Genomic DNA, 19435 nt, shown 5'->3' on the forward strand with positions numbered 1-19435 from the left:
CAATAATGGCAAATTATTTGGATATGTGAAGTCAGCAAGTTATTACCCTTCATTAAGCCAAAGTTGTATATCTTAAAGATTTCTTGCTAAGCTATGTGCATGGTTGAGGGTGATCTACATCATCATGAGCTAAGTAGTAGTAAGTTACATAGGATAAGGGAGTGGAGCCCGAATCGATTCCCACATTGTTGCGGGTAGGTAGGCCCAGCATTTTCGACACAAACTCAAACTACTAGACCTAGCTTGACGAGCTTAAAAGATGATCACATGTCATGTCACCTATCTATCTCATCATTCACTCGAGAAACACGGGATTAATGACAGAATAAGATATCATCCATTAACGTCGTGATTAGCTCGTTCTCTATAAATGTACCGACAAGCCTCTTAAAAGAAAAGCAACTCAAATCCAGCTTAGCTTGACGTCACTCGATCCAACTCGAGGGTCATAATGTGCTGGGAAACGAACTACATTGATATACAAATGACTTTTTGTATAATGACCGACAACAACAGCTTAGGTGAAGCTTCTGCGAGAAGAGTTTGTTTGTAGACTATACTGCCTAGAACGTTACATCAACAAGCACCTCGTTTTTATTGACTGAGATTATCAAGGTGTTGGTTCTATGATTATACATATTGACATTTCTTTATAATCGATCGTGTTTGAAAGTTTTTTCTTTCAAAATTCATTTTCTTGTTCGCTCGTTTTAGCTTTTCATTAATTTACCCGCTAAAATAAATAATTATATGTAGCTTTGAGGGCATTTTCATATATCAACAAGACATGTCTTATCATTGTCTCAAATTCTTCCATTTTGAAATATTTTCTCTCGTTAATAATTATTTTTTGTTTAACTTTTTAATGACAACGAGGAAAAAAAAAATATTGCGCATTTTTTCATATCCCCACCATTTTTAAACTCCTCGAGCTTTCTTTTAACTTCTGAACACTATCGAAAACAAATGATGAAATACTTTAGAATACACGTGTCACTTGAGAGATTGCTCGGGTTGGTTAGTGAGATAGATATTGGTTTTACTTCAAGACGTATCATATAATAATGTGTAACGGAAACGGGCACGGGACAACTAGTTCGACTGTGGAATGATGATGATGTTCGTTTAATAATTTGGGCACGGGACAACTAGTTCGATTGTGGAACGATGATGATGCTGTAATATTGAAGAGATAAAAAAATTTAAATTAAATTTCTATATAAATAAATAAATAAATAAATAAGGCTAGAAGCCTTATTAACCTATTTTGAGGGGACAAAACGTGACAGCCCAGTTCTTAAAATCTTCTCCTATAAGTTGGTTTAATTTATTATGGCACATGAAATTATTATATAAATGTCAGAGCTTCAATATGATTTACCCCGAGCGATTGAACTGATAATCCCTCTCGGACGTACGTGTCCAAAGAGGACAAACTAGCGTGGGCTTGGGTCGTTAGGTCAAAATTTTCCTACCATATTAGATGAACACGACTCTCCACACTAGTATGATATTGTCCACTTTGAGCATAACCTCTCATGACTTTACTCTGGGCTTCCCCAAAAAGCCTCGTACCAATGGAGATAGTATTCTTTGATTATAAACTCATGATCATTCTCTAAATTAGCCGATGTGTGACTTTCATTCAACACCTCCCCCGAACAAAGTACGTCACCCCTTAATCAAAGCTCGACTCTTTCTTTCGAAGTATTCAAACAAATTACACCCTTTGTTCGATACTTTAGTCACTTTTTTACTATGCCTTCGAGGCTCATAATAAATGGAAAGATACCTATGGAAAGAAATATCTAGATATTTGCTTTATAATAAAATATTAAATATGATATATATGGTAAACTATAATTTAGTACTAAATATCCTTAACACGGAGTCAGTAGGATTTAAGCTCAACTTTAGTTTAACGAGATTGGTTTGACGTGATATAAACTTCGTGCTCGTGAATAATAATAAAATATTATTTTATTTATAAAAAGATAGTAATTTTGTCTTTGTTGAGGACAAGGAAAGAAGAGGGTATGCATGGGTATGCCTTCCCTTTTGAAGACAAATGAAGCACAAAGAGGAAATGAATTCCACAAAGCCAACACAAATGGATGAATGTGACTCAACTCATTTCTTTGTTTCTCTAACGACAAATTCTACCCGTCAAATCATACCATTTTCGTTTCGTTAATTTGTCGACTCCGTTAAATTTTTACATTTACTTCATTTTTTTATTAATCATAAAAAGACGATCATACAAACCTGTTACGGAGGTAAAAATTGAAGAAATAGTAAATTATAATTTTTTTTTTTTTTAAAGTTTAACGTGTGTGGGTAAGAGGATTGAACGTTTCAACTGAAGTTGACAAAGATACGGTGAAATATCCAACACAAAATTTAATTTCATATCTATTCTCGGTACCAACTTGTAATTTATTATAACGGCTAAATGGATAAGACACATATTACCATATATATATATATATACATACGGTATATAATTATATGGTCGGGATTGAGCCATCAATTTTTATGACAATAATTGACACGATACCACTAAATTATATTCGAATAACGAGAAATAATATGTCTAGTTTTGGAGACGCTCGTGAACGTTTACTTCATTTTTCTTTCCTTTATGGTAAATTGGAACATGTTTGCTTCACAAACAAGGGGATCAATAATAGTTGTACTACATCTTCATACACCAAAATTATTTAATGTCTAAATATATATATATATATATAAATAATAAATAATTGTTTTTTTTTTCGATTTAATTTCTTAAGTATTTTTTTTTTCATAGATCGACCGTCTATTATTTTAATACCGTTTAAAATAATTTCTCTACCTAAAATATCGTCATTTATCTTATCTACCTTATCTAGAAGTAGCTTAATCTAAATCAACGTCTTTTTCTTCATAGCGCGCGCACCTAATAACTAGACCGCTCCTCACCCTCATTAATCAATATTCCTACAAACCCGAACAATCGTAATCAATAGATACATCCCGTTAGAATTAAATATAATTTAAATTTATTTCTCCCAAATCAAAATATTAATAATATTTACATATAAATACGTGATATGCCTAAAATTTATTTTAAAATATATAAATTTGCTTAATAAATAAAAAAATAATAATGTTTAGAAATAAACCATGATTTAGACGGTCCGGTTTGATTGAACCGGGAAAAAGCCGACCAAGGCGGTTTGAAGTTTATTGCATAGCCACAAAAATGAATGAATCTGTGTGTAGGTGTGGGTTTTTTAAATTCATAACTAAAAATATTTATTATAATTAATTAATAGGACAATTCCGTTTTAACTTTTGCCTCAAAATTGGTACCAAAATTAAATTTGGATAGGATTTTGCCTTTATTATTAAGCGCACATGCTATTTTTCTCTATCTCAACCGCCTTCAAAACCCTAATTCCTTCGAGTCGGTCCCTTTCGAGCAAGTCGAACAGTTCCGGTCCCAATCGAGTAAGTCCGTGTCTTGATTCAGTAATTTATTTCCATACTTTCAACAAATATTTTCAAAATTACTATATTTTTCCCGTAATAATGTCGTTTTCTCGTTATCGACGAATCAAATAAATGTCTTAAACTATTTGCATGAAGTGATGAGAATTTATTACGTAATACAATATACTCTACGCTACCATTTTAGCTTGAATTTTTTGGTGCATCCACGATCACGACATGAAAACATTGAATATAGTTTAATGTCTTTTTCATTTCCATGTCTCATTAATATTTTACGTGTTATATTGACAATATTTTTTTTATTTCATATATTTATCGTTCGTAGCTGAATGGTCCTAAAAATAATTATTTATTTTTTTTATTTTTTAAACTAATTATTTACAAGTTGCCATGATACTCACTTATTGAACAAAGCTTTTAATTTTTTTTTTAAAAAAAAAATCAAATAATAAATCTCACGTGTCCGTACGTGCGGTGTTGTGGAATATAATTTTTGGCGTTATTAAATAATTAATTAGAAAATAAANATTACATTCACAATATTTTTTTTATTTCATATATTTATCGTCCTAAAAATAATTAATTATTTTTTTATTTTTTAAATATAAATCTCACGTGTCGTACGTGCGGTGTTGTGGAATATAATTTTTGGCGTTATTAAATAATTAATTAGAAAATAAAAATATAATCTAAATTAAATAAAAAAATGGTTAATTAACATTTATAAACAATAAATAGAGGGGGGAAATAGTCTGACAAAATGAAAGGCGCAGTCAATGAGTGAATTATTAATAAATATAATTAAATTCAGCGTCGAAATTTGATTTTAATTTAATTTAATTTAATTTAATTATTTATGATAGCATATAGAAACTAAATCTGAATCCATGACCTTACAATAAAGGCAAATATGTATTATTTGAATATAATACAAGCAGTAATTTAGAAAACGTATCCAAATCCAAATATTTCTGACCATATGATTTAATTATTTCTTTTACCCATCCAAATTAAATATTCATATTAATCTTCAAATAAATAAATCATACATTATTTACTCCTACATCCAATATTTATTACCATACTACTTTTTTTTTTTTTTTGTCTATATTCTAAATTTAAATTTCGAGATAATAATTATTTAATTTATCGAGCTATGTGGACTTAGGGTTTACTTTTGGATGTGTATGTGATCTCGTAACTTTTTTAAAATAGATTTAGTTATTAATATTATGATATAATAATGTTAGTGTGAGTCCGACATGTTTTTTTAATTGAACTTTTCGGTTAAATTATAATTTTGATATCTATGATTTAGATAATGTTAGAATTTTGTCGACTGATTCTAATGAAATTCTTATCTGAATCTTGGATATAGAGCGTTACAAATGACATTGGTGCAGTACCTCTATGTAATGTCCCATATTGGTTGGGGAGGAGAATGAATCATCCTTTATAAAGGTGTGGAAACCTTCCCCTAGCAGACGCGTTTTAAAGCCTTGAGGGAAAGTCCAAAGAAAACAATATCTGCTATCAGTGGATCTGGGTTGTTACACTCTCCCACTAAGATATGGTTCGAGGATGAACTGAGGTGAAAGTTGGTTGGTGGGTATGTAACCACCTCAGCAAAAGATAAATACATGAACGAACCTGTGTAAGAAAATTGTAAAAGAATTAAAAGTTACTACATATACCAACAAAATGCTCGTTTTTTTCGGTGTCAAACGAACCCATGTTGGTTTCTGATAACGCACAACGCACAGAATGTAGAGGAATGTAAAATCCATCAGGTACCGAATCTAGATTCTGAATCCTGAACTAAATCTTAGACATGACTCTGGATCAAATTTACAGTTTAACCTCAGAAATTATCCGTAATTAAATGTTTAAACTATTTTTTAATTATAAGTATCATTCTAAACAAATTCTCGAGCAATCAAATCTATTTAATTCATGATATGAATTTATGACGTTGATCTTAGCTTATATTAAAATTAAATGAGTATACGAAATTATTTTGTTTCTTTTATGTTCTCTATTTGCATGACATTGGGTATGGTAATAAGAAGACCAATAGTAATTATTTGTGACCATATAAATTATTAGAATTCCTTATTCACATTTTTGTTCTCAATTTGCATGGCACCATATAGTAATTATTTGTGGCCATATAAATTATTACCATTCATTTCCACACAATCTTTAATAATTTTTTTGCATCAAAATATATCATTTTTTAAAAATAATTATATAAGTTGCAAAGTTAAATAATTTAATTCTTATAATAATCTCTAAGGGTTTAATTAAATTTAATTAATTAAAATAAACCCATACTTTTGTCAGATAATTATAAATTATAATAATAATAAAGTCAGAGACATTTGGTCAAACCAAATAAGTAAACCCATGTCCTAATGTCCACTCAAACCCTTTTTTTAATCTTTCATAATTAAATAAATAAATAAATAATAATTGTCTCGTTACATATGATTGTCAGTCGTATAATTAGTACAGTTTAAAATATATTTACTAAATAATTATTTTTTTTATCTTAATTTTATATAATTAAATGTCGGGTTATTTTTTCCTTTTTTAGAAATTTAATATTTTTTTTTGGAAAAAAATGTAAATTTAAATAAAAAATAAATTTTATGGAGGTTATTTGTTCTGGGGGGAAGGTATTTAGGGTGTTATTTATAGCGAAGCAGGCCAGCAGGTCAGGGGCGGGGAATTAAATAAAATAAATAATAAAAGACTGGGATGCCCCTGGCCTGCCACGTCAAAGGGTGAGAGAATATTTTTTCTCAAGAAAAAAAAAAAAAAATCTTTTTAATTATTTGTGGAAAGTTAATAATTAAGAAGAAATACAGATGGAGGGAATGAAAGGCCTAAGTGGTAGGGCTCAGATGTTATTTATTTTACTTAATAATTCTGATAATATTTAGGTTAAATAGTACCCGTAAATAAATAATTGTTGGGTTCATTTCTCTGACTATCTTGCTCGACTAAAGTGTGGTTCTGATACCAAACTGTCACTGCTGCCTGCATTCTATCGTTGGGTTCATTTCTCTGACTATCTTGTTCGATTAAACACTAAAGTGTGGTTCTAATACCAACTGTCACAATTGTACTGTACTCCATGTCTGATCTTAACACACTCACAACAATTGCTGTGGGGGAACCCAATTCCCATATTTGGTAATACCTTCGTAAGATATCATTAATTTTATTTACATAATCGAATAAATGATATAATTTATATATTAATTTTTCAAAAATTCTCAAATGTATTTTTAAAACTACATGTTTTTTTTGGAAATTATGAAAAAATCTTTAATATGCAACATAAATTAATAAAAGTTATTTCTATTTAAAAAATAATACTCCTAAATTTCAATAAATAAATAAAAAAATTGAATTAAACTATATTGCTATATTTTAGGTTGAAATTATAGTAGCTTTTAAAATAATTATGAACAACTTGTTACAATGTACGAGAAAAAGGGTCGTGAGCTCACAAGAGGTTATGGGCGATACACGTGTCACAATGTTCGAGGAAAAGGGTCGTGATCCACAAGAGCGAGCTAACTCAAAAAACCCGTCTTCAATCTTCTCCATATTATTACATCTATATAGATTAATAAACAACCAGAATCATTTAATATAACGGGATGAACACGATAGGAACGCAAAAATACCGACTTATCAACGAAAAATAGAGACGATAAGAAAAATAGCTTTAAATAGCCAATACTTTGTGTCAACTAACCTCCTCATAGTGGCAGACTATAGCTGGAGAAAGGAAAGAAAATTAACATAATCAAACCCTAAAATAAAAACATAATATCATCTTACTTCCAACATAACTTAAAAGGGTAAAAATGGAAATAAATAAAAAATCATTACATACTCGAAATATAAAGATTAAATTAATAATTTAACGATAAAATATAATCAATTAGAAAATCAAAATTTAATTAAATTATATATATATATATATATAACTTCGAGACATTATAGTGTATTTAAATAAGACTTTTCATAAATATTTCAAAATTGTTATTACAGAGAAATTAGTTATAATGTTTTTTTTTACTTTAATTTAGTTTTAAAATGATTAAAAATATAGATGTATTTTTGGGATATATTATATATATATATATATATATAATTTAGTTTAATAATATTTTTAATTGAAAAAAATGGAGCATGGTAAGAGGCATGAGTTTGGGAAGCGTGCCGGAAAGTACACACGTGCGAGGAGGTATGAAAGATTACTATAAAGAAAGGGAAGGGAATGAGGGAAGCAGAGGGCTGCACCACCACCAGTTACCCCAAATTCCCCACAGAGACTGAGAGAACCAAGAAAGAAAGAACAGAGACTCTCAGTTTTCTTCTGTTTTTCTCTTTTTCTTTTTCCTTTCACGCTTTTTGATTTTGTTCGGTGGCGTTTGTATGTGATTGGGGAGCATACTCAAACACCCAGTTGGAACAAATTGATGCTCTGTTTCTCCGCACCTTTTTCATTCCATTGCTAAACTTTTTAACCGAATCCAACGGAGTGAAACACGGAATAGAAGGTAAAGAATTAGAACTTGCAACAATGGAGGATGTGATTGTGAATCAATCCAAGTTTAGGAGGATTTGTGTGTTCTGTGGTAGCAGCCATGGCAAGAAGAGAAGCTACCAAGATTCTGCCATTGAACTCGCCAACGAATTGGTAACTAATTTTCCCATTTTTCTGTTCGGATCATTATTTGCGTTATAGATTGTTCAACATTACTTCCCTTCATTTGAATGATTTGATGATATAATCCTTTGGTTGTCTCGTCTTCCATTGATCTTCGATTGAGATGTCTTCTGATTCTGCACATCAGGTGTTTGTGATAATTCTTGAGCAAGAACTTCACTGTTTTGGCCTAAAACTTACCCTTCTATCTTGCACTGAATATGAAAATACAAACAAAATGATCTCAACCCCATTTCGTAAAACTTCCTGAAATGATGATTTTGGTTGTTTTTTTAAGGTTTCAAGGAACATTGATCTGGTGTACGGTGGGGGCAGCATAGGGCTGATGGGTCTGGTCTCGCAAGCTGTTCATGATGGCGGTCGGCATGTCATTGGGTATCCCCCCCATTTTTTTTTTTTTTACTTTTATTCACTTTGATTGGTCCTTTAAGGTTGTTTTTGTTCTTTTGTTTCTTCACCATTACAAGCCTTCGTACTACTGACCTCGTCATGATACTGTTCTTGCGCAGGGTTATACCCAAGACGCTCATGCCTCGAGAGGTATGTCTGTAGCTTAGCAGTGTCATAAAGTCTCCAATCTTTTTCTCTGCTCATTTCGTTATATATATATATATCACAAGAAAGGGACTGTTCTGTTTTTCCTTTTATCTGATTTTGCATTTATTTATTCCAACAACTCATTGTTCTCTGTGATACTCTCCCCACTTTCCTCTGCTTTTTAGTTTTTACTAGTTTTTTTGTCATCTTCCTTTTCCTCTCTCTCTCTCTCTCTTTCATTTAATAGTTCCTTTTCCGCTACATTCTTCTGTGTGGCTCAAGATCTGCCTTTCTCATACTGCTTGGGTGAGCCTTATCCATGATAATACTGCCCAAATAGTCAGAAGCTTGCAGCTCTCTGAACTTTTTAAAACCATATCAATCTCCATTGATAGATTAAATTTTTCAAATGTGTTATCATTTGTATTCTTAGATTTGTTTTGTGTTTTCTATGGATGTTTTTAAAATGTGTTTGGTAAGGAAAGTTTACACACTTTTATAAAAAAATGTTTCGTTATTCTCTTCAACTAACGTGTAATCTCACTATCTATCTTCTTTGATGCTTAATGTACTCGTTGGTACTTGTTACATTCTTCAATTGATGTAGAACCCCTCAATTTACCCTCCTTCGGAGTCTGGCGTCTTTGTTTGCACCCCTTTTAAGACTTAGCCTCTTTATTAGTATATCGCTCGATGTCTATCTTTGATTTAATTTGTAACGGCCAAAGTCTAGCACTAGTAATATTGTCTCATTTGGATTTCTTCTTTCGGATTTAAAATGCATTCGGTAGATAGAAATTTTTACATCCAAATATTTGATGCTCCTAAATCTACGTGGGTTCTCTATCATTTTTTGTATTTCATCCCTTTTCCCCATGCAAACCCATCATTTTCTCTCTCCAAACAAGGCTTTAAGACCTCTTTCTTTCTCTCTCTCTAACCTATTGTATTCCATTATTTCCTTTTACAGCTGACTGGTGAAACTGTAGGGGAAGTGAAGGCAGTGGCAGATATGCATCAAAGAAAGGCAGAGATGTCAAAGCATTCAGATGCTTTTATTGCCTTGCCAGGTGATTATTATACAAAAAAGCCTGACATATCACATTTTCTACTTGCACTGAAAATTCTTGAGCATAATTGCAATCAAAACGTAGTGTTCATATCTCAGCAGCACCCCACCTTTTTACTTTGGCATTCAACAAATGGCCCAAAACTCCATCATGACTCTCCTTCAAAACTTACCTCTTTTTCTCATTTTACTTCACTCATAAGTTACTATCTGACAGTCAGTCAAAGCTCTAAAATGCCCTCTTCCTCTTTATCATCTTCCCTTTTGTTTCCTTCTGTAAATAAAAACATGCAATCGTCATCTTATTCCCCTTTTTTCCCCCCATAAATTAACAATATATTGTTTTCTGCTTTCGGTGCCTGTCTTTGTAGCCTTCTTAGTTTCACTTTTTTTTTTAAAACAATCTTTGTCACCATCTGCATTAATGGCGCTGTGCATTTATTGCTGCTACGGCCCATCTTCTTCTTCTTACACTAAGCCATGTGATTAATTAAGAAAGCATCATTGACCCATCAATATCAGCACTGAAAAAGAGAGTTCCTTGAATAATATCATATCAAATGTAGGGTAAAAACAGAGATTTCCTTGATTACCTCTTCCCCTGCCATGTAGAGTAAAAAAGACTACTTTGACTCACTTTGCTCAACTGGCCCTTGCTTACTATGCCCCTAATTGCTTCTTTTGGATGGATCATCTGCATGATTTTGCACAAGCAGCTGTAATATTACTACATATGAAATGAATGCAGGTGGCTATGGGACTCTGGAAGAACTACTAGAAGTGATAACTTGGGCGCAGCTTGGGATCCATGACAAGCCAGTGAGTGCTCTTTCTTTTGCTACTTTTTCCAGTGCTGTGATAGTTACTGAATATGAACAAAATGAACACTGAAAACTGCAGGTGGGGCTGTTGAATGTTGATGGATATTACAATTCATTGCTGTCATTTATTGATAAAGCTGTGGAGGAGGGATTCGTCAGTCCAAGTGCGCGTCAAATTATCGTTTCCGCGCCATCAGCGAAGGAGCTAGTGAAGAAGTTGGAGGTATCATCAAATACCAAAACTACAAAACATAGTTTCATGAGTACTATAATATCGATTGTTTCAAGTTTTTGTATTTAAAATATGATAGCAAATATATTGTTCTTGAGCAAACTTATATCATCAACAAAAAAGCTCGTGTTTGTGAACTCCATTAATCAAATAAAGAGTTGGTTGTTGTGTGCAGGAGTATGTGCCTTGCCATGAAAGAGTTGCTTCAAAGCTAAGTTGGGAGATAGAGCAGCTTGGCTACCCTCAAAATTGTGATATCTCCAGGTGATTTCTGAACTGAAGAAGATGATGATGATGAAGAATTTTGCAAATGGAGGCGTCTAGTATGAAGTTTTTTTTTTTTTTTTGTAAATTCGTTTATATCAGTGTCATTGTTTGAAAGGGCTACTACTACATTTAATTGTTNGTTTATTTCAGTGTCATTGTTTGAAAGGGCTACTACTACATTTAATTGTTGAAACTTTTTATATCCTTGAAAAGCTGTAAGTATAGGATTGTAGCTCTGATGACATTTCCATCTTCAGTGGCAACTTATATATGTATTTTCTACTTTTGGGCTACCTTCATTTCATTACACTTCTTTCTTTCTTTCTTTTTTAAGGAACAAAAAGCCATTTTTAGCTTCTTTTGAAAGAGGATGGTTGAATATTTGAAACCGGATTTTTCAAGATAACGATTTGATAGATTGGATTTGGTGGGAGACGAGTTACTGTTAGTAGATATTGTCTGCTTTGTCTTGTTACATATCGTTGTCAGCTTCACGGTTTTAAAACCCGTCTACTATAGAGAGTGTCTAATCCTACACCAACCAGTGCCTCTCATTGTCCGGTGACTCATCACCCCTCCTGGGGTCCCAACATCCGTGTTGGCACATCGCTCGGTGTCTAGCTCTGATATCATTTGTAATAGTCAAAGCCCACTGTTTGTAAATATTGTCTGTTTTGGTCCCTCACAATTTTAAAATGCATATATTAGAGAGAGATTTTCGTTTACCTTCCCAACCAAATAGGGATCGCAGAACTTCAATAATAAAGGTCAAATTCTTCCATATAACGATTCGATAGAGACTTGGCTTCACTATTTCAAATTATACTAATTTACAACTTCAAAAATCAGTCAAATTTTAGACATTAAAGAATTGACAAGGATGCTCGCTCTAAGAGTATTAGAATCCATGAAGAAGGAAACCAAAAATCCAAGCTCAAAATATTCTACAAAAGCTAGAGAATGATTAGTTTTATCCATCTATGAACTAATTCATCTATACTCACTTACTCAACTACTCCCTGGCCCACATCACCACTTCCATTGTTTTGTGGAGCACTCGCAGAGGGTGTCTGTTCCTTTACATCATCTGCCTTTGGGATGCAAGGCTGTGATTTTCTTCTGAATCCCAGCTTTTTTGGAAGAAGGCTCCAGCTTTTCTTTGCCTTAACCAGCTTCTCAAGCTCCATTTTCATGCCTACACACTCCCTTTCAAGCTCTGAAACTCTCTCTTTTACATCCTTTCCACCACCACCCTGTTCTCCATCTTGTGCACTAGACTCCATTGGCCTAGAACAATCGNCTCTTCTCCATCTTGTGCACTAGACTCCATTGGCCTAGAACAATCGTTCTTAGGAAGTCCTAAGTTTCGACTAGGATGCTGCGAGTTCTCGAGATTGTCCGAAACAAAGAACCAACCAGATATCGACGTGCGGAGTCGAAGCTGCTCGAAGAATAGAACTTGAACAATTACTCGAAGAGGTAGCCTCTCATTCTGCGCTGCATGTGTACTGGCTTCTAAAGAGAGCTTTTGGCAATTCATCAATCTACATAGTTGCTCCCTCTCTGAATCTGAAAGCCAAGGATGAGCCTGAACAAGTTGCAAATACTATCAGCCCACTAAAGTTTCAAAACCGATCTACACTGATATTCTATCCTTCTGCAAAGATCATCAATCATTATTGCATAAGGGGTTTAAGAACATTGATGCCAATATCCACAAGCTATAAACCAGATTACTTTTAATACCCAATTGGATTAAAGACATGGTGAAGAACATGAACACTCAGAATCTAGATGAACTTGACGTANCTACCCAATTGGATTAAACACAAGGTGAAGAACATGAACACTCAGAATCTAGATGAACTTGACGTAAAAGCAATTGATCTTATGCCTGATGCAAGTGGGGAAAATAGCTCTTACTTTTAGGTACACATCAACGGCATGATAAATTCCATCATCCATTGATCTAGCATAATCAGGGATCACAGCAGCAAGAGAATGAAATTTTGGCAGCTTCAAGTTAACATCTGGAGCTACCTCTGCAAGATATCCATCCACCAGACTTGCCACCATCGTTAAAGGGGTCAGCGTATCCGTTCCACCGACTAACTGTCCCTCTTCGACTATGCAAGGAGAAGATGCAGTTGTAGCATGGTATATATACATGAAATGGTCCAGAATTCTCTGAATGCAATCTATGTCATAAAGAGTCTCCACTGTATACCCCATGTTAGGAATGAGTAAATCAACAAGCAAAGCTTGATCCAATTGACTGCCTATTTTTTTCTCTAGAATTTCCCTACATGATGGACTAGCATGCAAAATCATAGCAGTTCTGAGGAGCCCAATCANTTTTTTTCTCTAGAATTTCCCTACATGAGGGACTAGCATGCAAAATCATAGCAGTTCTGAGGAGCCCAATCAGGAAGTTGGTGGTGGTGACACCCTTTACACTTGGCAGTAACCCCACAATTTCCTCAAGCAGGACTCTTTGATCTACTTCAGAATTTGTAGAAATTGTGGCTCCTGAGCCAACATGGTTCATATCATTGAAGCTTGATTGATTATTGATCANCGGTAGTAACCCCACAATTTCCTCAAGCAGGACTCTTTGATCTACTTCAGAATTTGTAGAAATTGGGGCTCCTGAACCAACATGGTTCATATCATTGAAGCTTGATTGATTATTGATCAAGGGGATATTCTTCTTAGCATAATGTATTAATGATGCAGCTATATTCTCAGCCTTCAATCCTTTAGCTTCAACAGACAAAATAAAAAGCTTATACAGGGGAAATCTAAGAAACGACACGTCCTCGTACCACCAATCCTCACCAGTAGGCTGTGGCTTCGTGGTCGAAGATATCCCATTCCATAGAACTGTCCCATTGGGGCTTTGGGCATTCTCCTGTCCCTTCACAGGCCAATTGAACAATTGTGGGTCTGCACAAGCTTTGACAGCCAAGGAATCAATACATCTTGACACAATGTGTACCTCTTCTGCATATGCACCAACTTCTTCACAAGTTTCAAGAGCTTTTACGGTATCAGTCCAATTGCCAAAGACCTCATTAAGAAAAACCTCTGTTTGAGAAATCAAATTCCCTTCTCCATAGTCTTCAGTCATCTGCAGATATTCTGCAGCACATCTAAGACTGACTATATTCAAAGAAGTGAGCTCTATTTTAACATCATAGCAAAATTTAGCAACAAGTTCAAAAGCTTTAGCTCCACCAGGAATATCATGAAGTTTCAGAACACGACCGGATCCATCCTCACTGGGAAGCTGTTCTATAAGCTTCTCTAGAAACCCACTTTTCGAAAGCAAAGGAAACTGATCGAAAAACAATTAAGCAATTTACCAAAAAAAAAAAAAAAAAAAAAAANACAAACAGACCTTATGAAGATGAAAAGACATATCCCCAACTTCAACCGCAACATCGCTAGGTAATCCACTAGAGCAAAGCCTAACGAACAGCAAACGATACAATCTCAATCATACAACGAGTAGTAAAATACAGAGTAATCATTTAAGAGAAGCAGAGAGTGAAATTATAAAGCATATGAATCGGCATTAATACAAAATCATAATAAACAGAATGAAGGTTGTGTAATCCAGATCGTGATCGGGAATGGAAATGAGAAAAAGGAGTTACCAGGTTTGGCCGTCGCGATGAAATGCTTCCGATTTGATGCCTAATTTCATGGTGGGCATGGGTGGTGATGGGAAGAGAAGGGCTAAAACATGGAGAGAAATGGGGAAGAGGAAAATGGAGGAAAATGGAGGAAAATGGCGGAAAATGTGGAGGAGGAGAATGTAAGAAATGGGAACATTCCTAGATGATCGTGAAGATGTTTCGATGGAAGGTAGCGAGTCTAAAGCAAACAAAGAACAGAACTGAGAGTCAAGCGCTTCCAATGCCTCCTCCTCCTTCTCTTCTACATTTGCGCTTCACTAAGACTCTCCCACCCACATTTACGACATGTCGTCTTTTTTTATATCCCAAATTCTTTTATTTTCTTTCAATTTAATTTCAATATAATTTCACATTCACCAATTTAATCACATCAAACTTTTTAATAACACCCCACTTTATAATATCAAAAATAAAAATTAAAAAATTAAAATTTTGCATTTCTAATTAAAAAGAAATATCAATAAAATAGATTTTGAAACCAAATTATTGTTTTTTATTTTATATATAATTTAGTCTTTTGATTTTATGAAATAATTTTTAAAAAAAATTTACACTTACTTCTAACAATGTGAGGAAAAGAAATTTAATCTAANAAAATATAAAAAAAAAAATTAAAATTTTGCATTTCTAATTAAAAAGAAATATCAATAAAATAGATTTTGAAACCAAATTATTGTTTTTTATTTTATATATAATTTAGTCTTTTGATTTTATGAAATAATTTTTAAAAAAAACTTACACTTACTTCTAACAATGTGAGGAAAAGAAATTTAATCTAACTGCTACTATACTATTTATTTATAATTCATATATAAAATTATTCTAATTACATAGGCCAATTAACTATCTCAAAATCATTAATCACTTCGAGAACAGTAAAAACTTTTTAACTGCCGGCTGTTTCCATTTGAATTTAATCCTTCAAAATATAATCTACTTCAAGAAACAAAAACACAGATCTTCAGAAGAATTTTCGTAGTCTGATTTGGTTTCTAAGTAGGGGGGAAAAGAGTAAACTTTTACTACATACACTTGATTCAAGAAAAAGAAACCTCCCTTTTTGTTACCTTTATTTCACACCTTTGCTTATGGCTACAAATAGGAAAGCTCCATCCTTTTTTCTTTCATGCAATCCCTCTACAAAACATTCCCATGTGCGTTGAGACTTGAGAATCTAATTATCGGACGAACTTACTCGAAACTTGAGGATCTTACCTTTCCCCTGAGCTTTGTTGAGTTTAAGTGTAACAGCCCATCGCTAGCTGATGTTGACGTTACATTAAAAAGCAAGAGAAAGTCAGTGGTCTCATGGAATTGCAGAATCGCCTCTCCTCTAGAGTCCAGGTAAACCCTTTCTTTATTTGCCGATAACAAAGAGAAATACGCATCGACCTTCATAAGTTCATCATTTGGTTTAGTACTTAGTTCTACTTCCCATCACAAGCCATGCCCAGCAACTTTTGTTATAGACATTTTAGAATTCAAATTCGGTATTAGTATTCTTTACGGTGTTTGTCGACGAGCTCTACTGAGAGCCACACCTCGACCTCTCGGCCTCTAGCCTTAGCTGTAAGGCATCCACTTCTTTACGGAGAGCAGCGTTTTCCTGAAAATTACAGACATGTTTAAGGGGTCAAAACCATATATACTTACAGATACAAGATAAATTTTAGTTCTCGAGACGAACGATAGCATTTCTTTGCATGTATGTGATATTATGCAAGGATTTCTTAAGTCATTTCCTAAGTTTTTGAAGGAAAGATTAAGTAGACAACTTACTACTCAGTTAAGATACTCCAAACTCGATAACTATATAGTTACATCAAGGAGTTACCTCTTGCAAATTTGTCAACTTCTGATTGATTCTAGCAACATCCCCTACCTTCTCAAAAGATTCCTTAAGCTGTAAATCATATAGAGCATGATCAGTGATCATCAAATGTATACAAAAAAAACTTTCTACCACGTGGGGTTTGTTAAATAATCCCTAAACTCGAAAGTTCAAATCAACGGGTTACGAAATATTTAATCTTTCACACTCTTTTTAACACTCTTCTCACTCGAAGATTTCAAAATTGGGTGAGATTCAACGAGTGACTACCATTATTAATAGGAAAGAAAATCATATGACAAAGATTGAATGCAAACCTTCGTGCTCTAGTACTATGTTCAATTATCTTATGAACAAAAACTTAAGCTAATATGTCACTTAAACCAGTTACTTGAAACAGCAACGTAATGCAAATAAGAGATCAACAATATGAGAAAAATTTCATCATTCACTGCCAAGAACAGAGAGTTACTTGTTCTATACACGAGCATTTCTAATTTCGCATTTAACAAGTTCTTTGCCGGTTGGCAATGCAAAAATGTTTTGAATCTTTTGATTGACAATCCGTAGATCATAGGAGCAGCAACAATAATAAACAAAATTCAAGCATACCGCCCTCAAACAACAGGTCTCAGAAAAGTAATAAACAAATCATGCCAAAATATAAATTCAATGCAGCGAGGAAAAAAATCCACTGACTTTATCGATCTTCATGGAAACTTAACCCTAAAGATGCTGACCTTATTTAGCTCACTGTTACAACTTTTGGCTCTGTCTAGTTCGTGATCATACATACGACGCCATTCCGCAGATTCATCCATTGCCTCGCGGTTCGCAAGGTCGAACTGCCTCCTAAATAATCCATTAACGATCAATTTAAATCTAACCGATATAATAATCTTACTCCATTTCACATTTCGAAATCCCGAAAACACAGATTAAGCGGAATCAGTACGATTTCCTAAATTTTTCATACAAATTTCTGTAATCATAGCCTACAAAACGAGAAAAACAAACCAAAATGTAAGATCCAGACCTGAGCAGTTCGGCTTCATCGGTAGACATGGAATAGTCTATGGTCCAAAGCCTCATGTACACCACCAATCCTAAGAACATCGCCGCAGCCAAACCTACCAAGATTTGCTTCTGATTTCTCCCCATGTCCCTCTCTGTAAGGTCAATGGCCGATGAATTGACGGCGACAACCTCGAAGGTGAAGGCCGGAGGAAACTTCTCTCTGAAGGCAGACTAGTGTACGGTTAGCCCATCATGATTGGGCTCAAATGTCTAACCCGGCCCAATAAGGCCCAATTTTCATTTTTGTCAATACTTTATTTTCGAATTTAATATTTTAGTATTAATTAATAATATATAGTATGACTGAAATATAAAACGGCCAACTGCCAAGTTATAACGACTCCCTAACCGCCTGTTTTTTGAAAAAAAAAACTATAATATAATTTAAATTTACTATAATATATTTTAATCTCTATCTTAATCTTAATTAATTAAGCAAAAATAAAAATAAAAAAATAATTGTTAATATATTGTTAAATTTAATTCTAATAGGATATTTAAATATGATGGTTAAATTATTAAAATGGTCGATGTCGGACATACCACGTATCCAATTTTTTTGTTGTATTTCAATCGACTAATTTATCGCTATTCTCGTATCTGTAAAGTTTATATAAATCATGGACGTGACTTTAACATATTATAATTCTATGATACACGACCATTCATCTCAAACTCAGTTCAATTATGATTAATTTTTTTTATTAAATTAATTATGAAATTGCAAAACGCTTAAATATTTTTTATTACGTGGATTTATTGAATTTTTTTTTATTTGCATATTATTATTCCCATTATCCTTTTCTTTTTTATTTTCCCACTTTTTTTTGGGGGAGTGTTTGGATGCTTTTTCACGTTTCCAAATCTCCATGTGGATTCTTATTCCGGACAGGAATATCTTATTCCACTAGAGGAGCAATATTCTGGCTGCTTCCAATTACGAACTATTCTCTATGGTCCCTCTTGTTCCCCTTTGGTGCCCAACTTTCAAACTAAATTATATATTCATAGGTGAAACTTTTTTTTATTAAAATTTTACAAATATAATTAATTTTTTTATATTAATTTTTTTTTAATATCTTTTATTACAATTTATATTATCGGTGGCATAAAAGGTTATTAGTGTAATTTTAAACCGTACGTCGTCACGTGGCTTATGGGAGGATTGAGAATCATGTCCAATAAATAACCAAATTGTTTATAATATATCCGTCTCACCTTGTAACCGTTACAAAATTGACTTATTTCTTTTAAATAATTACGCGTTTCTAACCCTCATGAAATTTATTTCACACGCTCAATTTTAGTTTATTGAGAAATTTAAAAAATAAAAAATAAACAATAAAAAAACCTATTAATTTAAAATATCCACACATTTTTTGGCAAATCAAAAGTTGCCACGTCAGGAATCTGAATTTACATTTAGTTTTAAGCTTTATTATTTATTTTAAATATATTTCTACAAAATTCTTATTATTTTAAATATTGATAAATTGATATAATTAAAATAATTAGAAAATTCTAAAAATAAATTTTAATAAAAGAGGATAACTTAATTGGGCAAGCAAGAAAAGATATTAATTATTTTACTCAAAGAATTGCTCTAGCTTGTCCATTGCTTTCTCACCGACTCCCATTTCAATTAATTAAAAAAA

The 19435-nt window shown here is 33.1% G+C and overlaps 3 protein-coding genes across 9 annotated transcripts; 1 reads left to right on the forward strand and 2 right to left on the reverse strand.

Annotated features, from left to right (window-relative positions):
• The first annotated feature begins 7804 nt into the window (after positions 1–7804).
• Positions 7805–11293, forward strand: LOC111800671 (cytokinin riboside 5'-monophosphate phosphoribohydrolase LOG3-like). Its single transcript, XM_023684475.1, has 7 exons — positions 7805–8215; positions 8523–8620; positions 8755–8785; positions 9753–9852; positions 10600–10670; positions 10752–10895; positions 11080–11293. Exons 1-7 carry the CDS (start codon positions 8099–8101, stop codon positions 11170–11172), a joined length of 654 nt encoding a protein of 217 aa, XP_023540243.1. The 5' UTR covers positions 7805–8098; the 3' UTR covers positions 11173–11293.
• A 661-nt stretch (positions 11294–11954) lies between these two features.
• Positions 11955–16009, reverse strand: LOC111800608 (BTB/POZ domain-containing protein At5g03250-like). 6 transcript variants are annotated; one of them, XM_023684384.1, is made up of 8 exons: positions 14831–15260; positions 14572–14641; positions 14010–14508; positions 13750–13934; positions 13599–13629; positions 13095–13525; positions 12506–12759; positions 11955–12458 (listed from the first exon to the last, which is right to left on the reverse strand). In XM_023684384.1, the coding sequence occupies exons 1-8, from the start codon at positions 14887–14889 to the stop codon at positions 12176–12178; spliced, it is 1812 nt and encodes a 603-aa protein (XP_023540152.1). In that variant the 5' UTR covers positions 14890–15260; the 3' UTR covers positions 11955–12175. The 6 variants fall into 6 exon arrangements, with proteins under 6 accessions (XP_023540152.1, XP_023540153.1, XP_023540149.1 ...); XM_023684385.1 differs by lacking the exon at positions 14831–15260 and adding an exon at positions 15940–16009 and having other exon boundaries at positions 13750–14508; XM_023684381.1 differs by having other exon boundaries at positions 13599–13706; positions 13827–14508.
• Positions 15779–17914, reverse strand: LOC111800610. Of its 2 annotated transcripts, XR_002815999.1 has the most exons (5): positions 17740–17914; positions 17444–17555; positions 16707–16775; positions 16088–16478; positions 15779–16009 (listed from the first exon to the last, which is right to left on the reverse strand). XR_002815999.1 is itself a non-coding variant. In XM_023684386.1 (4 exons), the coding sequence occupies exons 1-4, from the start codon at positions 17862–17864 to the stop codon at positions 16398–16400; spliced, it is 387 nt and encodes a 128-aa protein (XP_023540154.1). In that variant the 5' UTR covers positions 17865–17914; the 3' UTR covers positions 15779–16397. The 2 variants fall into 2 exon arrangements, 1 of the variants encoding a protein (XP_023540154.1); XM_023684386.1 differs by having other exon boundaries at positions 15779–16478.
• Between the last annotated feature and the right edge of the window lie 1521 nt (positions 17915–19435).

This window comes from Cucurbita pepo, chromosome LG08 (assembly GCF_002806865.2).
Source record: "Cucurbita pepo subsp. pepo cultivar mu-cu-16 chromosome LG08, ASM280686v2, whole genome shotgun sequence".
Lineage (NCBI taxonomy): Eukaryota > Viridiplantae > Streptophyta > Magnoliopsida > Cucurbitales > Cucurbitaceae > Cucurbita > Cucurbita pepo.